A 9,001-nucleotide genomic window follows, 5' to 3' on the forward strand; every position below is an offset into this window, starting at 1 on the left:
TTACTCCTTGTACGGTGTTGGACGACGGACAGGAAGGTGTTCAATTTTATCGAGAAATGCACCTTTCTTGATGGATAAAAGAAACAACAACACCAAGTGTCGGGGGGGAGTCGGACCAAAGCTTTTTGTTTCGAGATCGTGTGGTGTCGATAGCCTTCTTTGAGGAATGAAATTTTGCTTCTTTTCCCAGGGGCATGCCCCCTAGTTTGGCGAGTCCCCAGCAATGTCGGGGACAGAAATAAATTTCAAGTTGGAGACAGCACTGGGTGAAAGTCCCTCTGTACTTGGGGCGGAATGGAACGTGCCGACATCGACTTGTCCAAAAAGCTGGTTTTGAGGTGTCACGTAACAAAAAGGCGGGAAAATAATGGGACCACGACATTACGGTGTTTTTAATTGTCTTTTAACTTATTTGTGCATGTGTTTGCCTTATTCACCCATTTCTTTTGCATTGTTTAGCAGTATTTCATAACAATTTAGAGTGGATTATCCACCGTCAGAAATAACTCTCAGGCCTACGGTCCCCTTTTTCGAAAATGTAAAAGTCCCCGGCCCCAGCACGTGTAAACATGTCCCTAAGACGATACCAACCGTCTCAGTATGGGTAACGTTATAGCTTGTTATTACAATTTCGTATCATCAAAATGATGAAATTTTACACTAGTTTATGTAAAATTGAACTTTAAGTATTCGAGATACCATTCTTTTTACTCCTGGAACAATCATCTGTAACACGAAAGTGGTACATGGAGGGTCGTTCTCCCCTTCCCCGTAGTGCTGTCTACTGTTGGTACCGGCCGCTGACCTGAGATATCACCTTACTGTTGACGTGATAGCCTGCAGTACGTAATTTGCGGACTGCAGTCCAAGTTATGGATAGTTTCTCGCACTTTGATAGCTGTAGCAGGCCCCCAAAATGTTGATACTGTGGTTTACAATACGTTAGGACCGTGCGATGGAACACAGGAACAGATCTGCCGCAAGGCGATGTTTTTCAGGACCATTTTTTGACTGAAGCTACCGGAAGTGCATCGGCGTGTTGACTGCGACATTTGGTACACAGATAAACTAGTGTTAATGCCTGTCGGTTGACGAAGAAATTAAGAAATTATCGTTGTTCTGAATATCAAAATTAAGGGGAGATAGCGACACTGTTGTATAGTGACGAATAAAGGTTAATCTCTCGTAGAACATGCCCGTCTTCAGCGCTACTCGGCCGTGTATAATTGAGTCCAGTAAATCTCCGTCGGTGAGACCGGGGGAGACAGTGAAACATATTCAGCAAAAGGGACAAAGGTACTCTATAGTGTCAACATATAAACAGGAAGAAAAGTCTGCTTAGTCTTTAAAAAATTGGGATCACAAGAGTGTCACTCACGAAAAGTGACGGATAAAGGTTAACGGATGTTATAAGAGAAGAAAGAAGAAAAGAACACAACTAGTCTTGATCAACCTTATGCCTGTAAAGCTACGGCATTAGCTGTGAGCATTTTTTTTCAAAATGTTAGTGCCACTAGGATTGTCTGTTCTAAGGCTTTAATGTGTTTAAATACACATGAAAATTTACCTATCATACCATAGAAGTATGAAAGTTGATTGGGTATCAGAATAGATTTGTTCACTCTAGAGGTTGAGGTACTTTGAACACTTACTCATCAAAAGGCAAAGGTTTGTTGAGGAGAGCGTTTGCCACGCCCACGAGATGGTGGGTTGCCATGGTGCGGACCGTACGCAGGGTGCCCTTCTTCGTCTGCTCCACGGTGATCTCACCCAGCTTCACGTGCAGCGCGTCAATCACATCACGCACCTGGAAAACGTTTTTTCATACGTTTATCATACAACATTTGTAACATGTACACAGAGGATGTTAAGCTGGTAGACAGTTTTGAATAGAATAAGTACAACACTCAACATTTTTCAGAAGTTTACAACATCAACAAAAGTGTGCTACACCACCTTTACTCACATATATACCTAACACATCTAACCTACCTAAAATTACCACATGTAAATATACTGTTACAGGGGCCATTCCCACTGATTTATTTTGGCTAGAGTTTGCTTCCAAGACTTTGCTGATTGGGGTCATTATTGAGTGTTGAACCACTGCAAAAGGTAAAAAAGTAAATTCAATCCAATTTAGCTTAACCCTCTCAGCACGAGAAGCCACTATCATGGCTTTCCCATAGGACACGAGAAGCCACGATGGTGGCTTCAGGTTTAATTCCGGCAGGAAATTCAAACTGACTACTGTGAAATGGGAAATTTGGCAGTGTCTGCCAATCAGGATGCTTGTATCTTTGACCAACCAGAAGGGATCTAGCATTTGAGCCCTGTTTCTGAGGCCTCCAGCGTGTGTTTTGGCTTCAGTTTTCTACAGGTTTATTTAGTAAATTTAGCAGAAACGGAGACAGTTTGGTGGATAATTTTGTTGGAGGCTTACAGGAGTGATGACAGGGAAATCCTTGAGGGACAGCAAGGCAAACACCCAGCTGTTTTTGTTGAGATCAAATGAGCTGATATCACCGTGTCTAATGAGTTCTACATGCATGCTTCCTTGTTGTTTTTCTTGGGGCAGAAGGAGGTCCAGGTCAGGTCAGATAGGTCACTGGTCCAAATTGACATTTTACATACTCTGATACCTGTTTCTCTACCCAAGTCATAGTAAATGGATTTATTTGACTCCCTGATATGTGGAGAACATCCAGAAAAATAATTTGCCATTTAGCACAAGGCATATTCATTATTTTAATAGTACAACTACAGGCGTGGGGAGGGGGGCACAACTGTTTATTGGGGTAACATTTGTTTGTCAACACTGAACTTATTTGAAATCATGCTTTGATTTTTAGTTTTTGGTCATTCTAACAGCATACCAGCATTGTGTATATATGGTTGAGTATTTCTACATAGTTTTATGATAAATGACACAAAAAACTCAGCCCCTAGCCAAATGTTTTCTTTTGTGAAACTTTTTTTGGGAGTGATGCAAATGTGTTTTTGAGTGGTTTCCATGACGATTGCTGTCCTCAGATTGATGGTATGATATTTATTTTGATTGTTTTGGAAAGGCCATTCTGTGAGCTTTCCAGCAATATATAGTTTTCCTAATCTACTCCTTACATAACAGCTGTAATAATAATACACAAAAAGTACTAATTGACACCTGTATAGACTGAAATTATATGTCGTATATGGTATACAGGAAAAAATTTTATGACGTGTTGAGAGGGTTAATGAAGAGCTTTTCTTCCACTGGTTATGACAGAGAATCAGGGAATTTTCCTTCCCTCTTTTCAACAAGCAAAACAAACAGGGCTTAACATCCCGTCCTAAGGACTGCAACCATTACCAGTAGCATGCATTTTGGTTGAGCGACACAGTTGGAATCAAACTTGTGGCATATAGTTCCAGAAGCAGGGCCACTAACCACTGGACTATGCACAAGTCCTACAAACAATGAGAAAAGCAGTAAGGTCTGACCTGTTGATGCAGTGATGACCCTCGTGTCTTGACCATACTGTTGAGTACGACACACGCCCCACTGGAGGCGTGAGGGTGGACGTCAATCAGACCCTGTAGTACCAGATCCAGGAATGGCAACAACTGGTCTGTCAGAACCTTCTTCACAAGAACCTGGAATTAAAAAATACAGCATCTTAAACACAGCTCAACACTGAAATCAAAATGTCCATCATCTAGACTTCACGTATGTTCCATGTTGGTACTTCTCATCTGGGCAATAATATTTTTCTATATGTAACTTGATCTACATACATAGCCAGCGTGTCATCCTAGTTAGATTATGTTGAGGTTCCAGTACTCGCAAAAGCACTAGCACTTCCAAGGCTATCATGTACAGACATATGTCTTCAGGCCATTTCCTACCACAACAGAGGAACAGGCATATCACTTACAGTGTGAAAACTTTTATTCAAATTGACCTGATTGACAGCAACGGTACATGAAAAGAGGGCATTTTACATTTTGTATATGCAGTGTTTTAGGTGAATTATGAAAGGATTGCATGAAATAGTCATAATGATAAGACAACTTTGAGCCGTGGAACCAAAAAAGAGGTCTAAACAGGGAGCATTGTCAAAGTCAATAAAAGTTTATTATTGCACAACAATTGTCATGGGAACATGACTCACCTTGGCCAGGTCACTGACCACACTGAAGAGGACCTGGGGGTCATCCTTCACCACTCTTTCCTTCAGGGTGGTCAGGGCTTCCACCATCTGGTCCTTGTAGTCAACTGGCTGGCCTGTGCACACAACAAAAACAAGGTGTTAGAAGAAATGGGGAAATTCTGGTTGCCATTATTGCATACACAAAAAGCTCCCTACCATGATTTTCTATCTACCATACCCTACAGTTTAAACCAAGTAAGCAACATATATAGGGGAGCAACCAAAAGGCATTTCAATATTGGTGAAGTTAAATTCGTAAGGAATTCATAGCACCAGCATTTCAGCACCAAGGAGAGATATATTGTTCCAAAACTTATACTGTGATATGATAACATATAAAAATAGAGAGAGGCAACAATGAAAGGTCACAGCATTATGCAGGAAATACAAGTCGTTTGAAGTTTTGTTCTAGATCATTCCAGCACACCATACTAGTTTCAATAAAATCTACATGTAGTCTTTCAGTCAAGCAGAATCTTTCAGTCAAGCAGATATTAAACCAATAGTGATGAAACAAACCTTCATATCTGAGACCTATCTTGAGAACGACCTGTACACAGTCGATGGCCATCTGTCTGACAGTGAGTGAAGGGTCAGTACAGCGGGGGGTCAGTCTGCCCAGCAGGGTACCATGGTTACTGAACACTGTTGGACTCTGAAAACACAGAAAAAGCGGTTGTTTGTGGGCCATTCACGACAGGTAAAATCAGTTTACTTCTACTGTACATATGATTATGAAGCTCATATCATAAGCTTATGTGTATAATGAAACTTTAGCCATTTTGTTTGTAATTGTAGCTGAGGCCACACCAATTTAATTTGTTGGATCACGGATTTTTTAAAGTAAAGATATACCAAGTGAACATCATAAATGCAACGTGCAGGGAGGATCACTTAAATATGACCATGTGCACTCCATAAACCTGAGTGCACCAAGGCATACACCTGGTCCTTGGGCTTTGTTTACATGAATCTTTATTCCAGTTAAGCTTTTTCTTAAATCTGTGAACCACAGAATTAAATTGGTGTAGCCGATGGCTTCATATAACACACGTTTTTGTAACATCTGACGCAATATGTTTATGATACAACAGGAATCTTGGAGGTACAGTTACGCACCAGAGGTCCAAACTCCAGATGTTCCAGATAGCAGTTGAAGATCTCCAGTGCTGTGTGCATGACTCTCTCCCTCTCGTGGTCCTGAGCAGACACCATCCAAGGTTCCAGATGCTGTTGGGGGAAAAAAATTAACCATAGTTATTTAAAGTACTGTTTTCCTAGACTACATTTTGCCATGGTTGTACCATGAGTGGTAGTGTTCTAGTCAGTCAGCAATGACCATCTTCAATTATTCCAATGACCTACCTATCAGTATCATTTTGGCCACTGTTTTTTTAGCCATCATTCATGAATAGTTGCATCAGGTTGGTACGTCACTGAACATATAGAGACTCCATTTTTCACAACACTTGCTTTATTCCCACCAACGTCTCATGTGACTGCCTGTCCCCTTCCTCAGGGCAATTCTGACTGGTTCACATTGTACTGCAGCTATTAGTGTTGCTCCTTACATTACAGATGCGGTCAGAAATGACATCAAGTCCCAGCCTAACATACACATACCTTGAAGATCTCCTGTAGCCCATCAGGAGTCACACTTTTCTTCAGAATCTCCTTCAGCAGGCTGTTCAGGCTGTCCAGGGCCTCCTGCATCATCACCTGAGTGGTAGGAGGATATCATTTGGTAAAACAATCAGACTTTAGACTAAGGAAAAGTATGGCAACTTTTGCGGTGCAGCTTAATTTTCTACCCCTCACGTTGTCAGCCAAGCACAACAGGTCACCCCTACTTTTCTCACTAAGTTTGTGGGGACTCTTACAAAAAACAAATAACCCTTCAAGAGTGTAAGGCTCATTTCAGTTACTATCACTTGAACACTGGGGCAAAGTACCAGTTGCTGTTTGAGAAATACAAATGTGCACAACTGACCACCTATGAATAAAGACCTCCTTGGCCAATGACAATGTGGCCACTTTTTGGTGGTCATTTGGGTTGCGCTTTCAATAACACAGACATGAGTAATCCTGTCTATGGTGACTATTTTTCCAGTAACAACAACAGCAAACATCTCTTGGAAAATCAACCAAAAGTAAAATGTACAATAGGTCATAATGAGATCCACAGTATCTTAAGGTTTGCATTTCTCATTTGTTGTTCCTTGTAAATGATTACAAAATTAAATGTGTTCAGACACTGTCATTCAACTACCCCTCACCTGCAGTCCCTTGTCTCCCTCCCCTCCACTGTCCTCCTTCCCCTTGCCCCCCACCCCACCGTGGGAGGGCAGGCCGTACACACTGTCTGTGGTGACCTTGATAAGGTCAAAGGTGTCTGCCTCGTTCATCTTGGGATCGAGCTGACTGAGGCCAAGGTCAAGGACAATTCTATCATTTACAAACCAGCTTTCATTGCTCATTTCAAGCACCTTTTGTTTTGTATCAAACTACTAAGGGTATTTTGCAAGCCTAATTTACATGTTTTGTTTCTCTTAACATCTATTTAGAATATAGTGCATGATATTGATATGAGTAAAGACATTGTCGAACAGTTGAAGAAATGATAAACATCAAAGTCAGAAGGATACACCAGTGTGGAACAGGCATTCATAGCCAGCGCTCTGGTCTCACTGTGCAGGGCTGACATGCTCTCCACTTTGATGTATTCCTGTAGATTCGAAACAAAATAGGTCCTGGAGTTACTGCTAGTCTTCATCACATCCAACAAACACAGTGTTAATCCTTTTTACAACAAAAATAATGATAAAGATGTCCATGAAGATTGAAAAGCTAGAGACAACAGCAGATTACAAATTGACATTTGAGCAGTCATTTCTCCAGTCAGCGTTCATACACTTTTGCTTTGACATATTTCTGGTCTTGTTTGAAGGTAAACAGGGTGTTTGTATTTCTGGGTGAGTTTGTGGAAAGCATAACTTGAATAGCTGTGAACTGCTCTGTTAATAAGAAATTTGGTATACGAGTAGGTGTCAGTAAGATGGCATGTGGGACATCTAGCATCATTCTATGGTACTGCAGCAGAACAGTTTGTTGCATTGTTACCTGCATGTGCGTAATGAGCTCGCCTCTCCTGCTGAACTCAAACACTGCGTTGAGGTGGGAGGGGTGCAGGGCCTTGCCGATCAACTCCACTGCACGGATCAAGTTCTGTTTTACACTGGGGTCCTAAAAAAAAGGTATGGTACAGACAGTAATTAAGGGTATGGACCAAATGAGGAGACCTTTATCAAGATCCATCAACCATCACATTTATCATAGACACAAGATACTACATAAGCTTTACATTAGATCACCTTTATCCCTGGGGTAACTTGTATCCATTGTACTTAAAAACATGGTATTTAGGGGTATTAAGTTGACAGACAGTGGTTAAAAAAATTGCAATACTTTCAAAATATTGCAGTGTGCGAAATTACCATCTGTCGACTTCATATCCATAAAAATATGCTGTTTTAAGATACAACAAATAACATCGGTATAGCTTATTCTGCAGATAAAGGTAGATGCCTTTTGAGCATTATAGTGGCAGATTTCAGCACCAAGGACAAAAACATTAACTTAGCAGTTACTGTAACTACATGTAGGTAGTCAAAACCTTTATTGGTTTTCCTACAACCAAAGAGTTGATTCTATTTACTTACAAACACTTTGAGCACAAACATACGTGTATACATTGTAGTAGATTAAAGAATAGATGAAAGTTGAATGTCTTCTTCTGGATAAATCAAATTTAATTCAGATGTTTCAAACGACATCCGTCGTTCTTCTTCAGTGAAATAAAAATAAAAGTTTACAACTCTGCGGAATAAGGAATACTTAATAAAGAATCTTCACAAACGTATTGTAGTAGATTGCAAATATGACCTTCTCGAAGTTGTAGTTAGTAAAAAATCTACCATTTTTCCTGCAATCAAAGGTCCAGAAAAGTAACTTTAACAGATGATTTTCTCACCTTGACATTGGAGAAATGCGGGTTCATGGACCGAAGGATGCTGGACTCGATCCTGGAGGTGACCAGGGTGATGGGAGCGTAGAAGGTCAGATAACCATGGCACAGCATCACTGTACTCTTCACTCTCTCTACGTCAACCTCTGACTTGTCCTGAAGAGAAGAAAAAAGAGTTCAAGAATTAGAAAGACTTTATCATACTATTCATAGCTGAACGTTCTTGCTTTGTCGATGTGGAAGAATATGAGGGACAAAAATTAGTTTTACTAGATGCTTCCATTTAACTTTTTTAATTTGAATTGGAACCCAATGTTCATGCTGCATGTGTCAACAAAATTTTATGTTTGAAGATTGACAGTTGAAGTGTTAAGGAGGTTTTTGCAGTTTGGACAGTTCTGTAGCACAAAATACATGATTTTGCCATGATGGATATTCACCATGGAAACAAATAAACAAAACCATCACAAATATTCCAGGATTCACCGTGCATGTATCACAAATCCCAGCAGAAAATAAGACCTAAAAAACAAAACAAATGGACAACATCAACATTTATGTTGTCTATTTGTTTTGTTTTCTTAGGTCTTTTCTTTACCTTGAGCAACCCCATGAAGCCAGTAGACTTCCTGACCATGTCCTTCTTGGCTACATCCTCCAGCTTGGCTATAACAGTGTCCAGGTGTGAGGAGGCGCAGTACCCCACCCCGATGGCACACCCCTCCCCTCTCACCTGATTGGTGTGTTTCACAGTGGAGAACAGCAGGTCCAGGTGCTGCTGGAC

The 9,001-nt window shown here is 40.7% G+C and overlaps 1 protein-coding gene across 1 annotated transcript in view; it reads right to left on the reverse strand.

The window, feature by feature from the left end:
* The window catches only part of LOC118418156 (maestro heat-like repeat-containing protein family member 1), a 36,890-nt gene that overhangs the window by 12,863 nt on the left and 15,026 nt on the right, over nucleotides 1–9,001 (reverse strand). The window contains exons 21-31 of the mRNA XM_035823992.1: nucleotides 8,816–8,995; nucleotides 8,224–8,373; nucleotides 7,314–7,436; nucleotides 6,839–6,918; nucleotides 6,470–6,614; nucleotides 5,817–5,912; nucleotides 5,313–5,423; nucleotides 4,713–4,848; nucleotides 4,155–4,267; nucleotides 3,484–3,636; nucleotides 1,653–1,807 (exon numbers count right to left, since the gene is read on the reverse strand). Of these exons, the coding sequence (XP_035679885.1) occupies nucleotides 1,653–1,807; nucleotides 3,484–3,636; nucleotides 4,155–4,267; nucleotides 4,713–4,848; nucleotides 5,313–5,423; nucleotides 5,817–5,912; nucleotides 6,470–6,614; nucleotides 6,839–6,918; nucleotides 7,314–7,436; nucleotides 8,224–8,373; nucleotides 8,816–8,995 (1,442 nt within the window). The remainder of the gene's footprint in view (nucleotides 1–1,652; nucleotides 1,808–3,483; nucleotides 3,637–4,154; nucleotides 4,268–4,712; nucleotides 4,849–5,312; nucleotides 5,424–5,816; nucleotides 5,913–6,469; nucleotides 6,615–6,838; nucleotides 6,919–7,313; nucleotides 7,437–8,223; nucleotides 8,374–8,815; nucleotides 8,996–9,001) is intronic.

This window comes from Branchiostoma floridae, chromosome 6 (genome assembly GCF_000003815.2).
Source record: "Branchiostoma floridae strain S238N-H82 chromosome 6, Bfl_VNyyK, whole genome shotgun sequence".
Lineage (NCBI taxonomy): Eukaryota > Metazoa > Chordata > Leptocardii > Amphioxiformes > Branchiostomatidae > Branchiostoma > Branchiostoma floridae.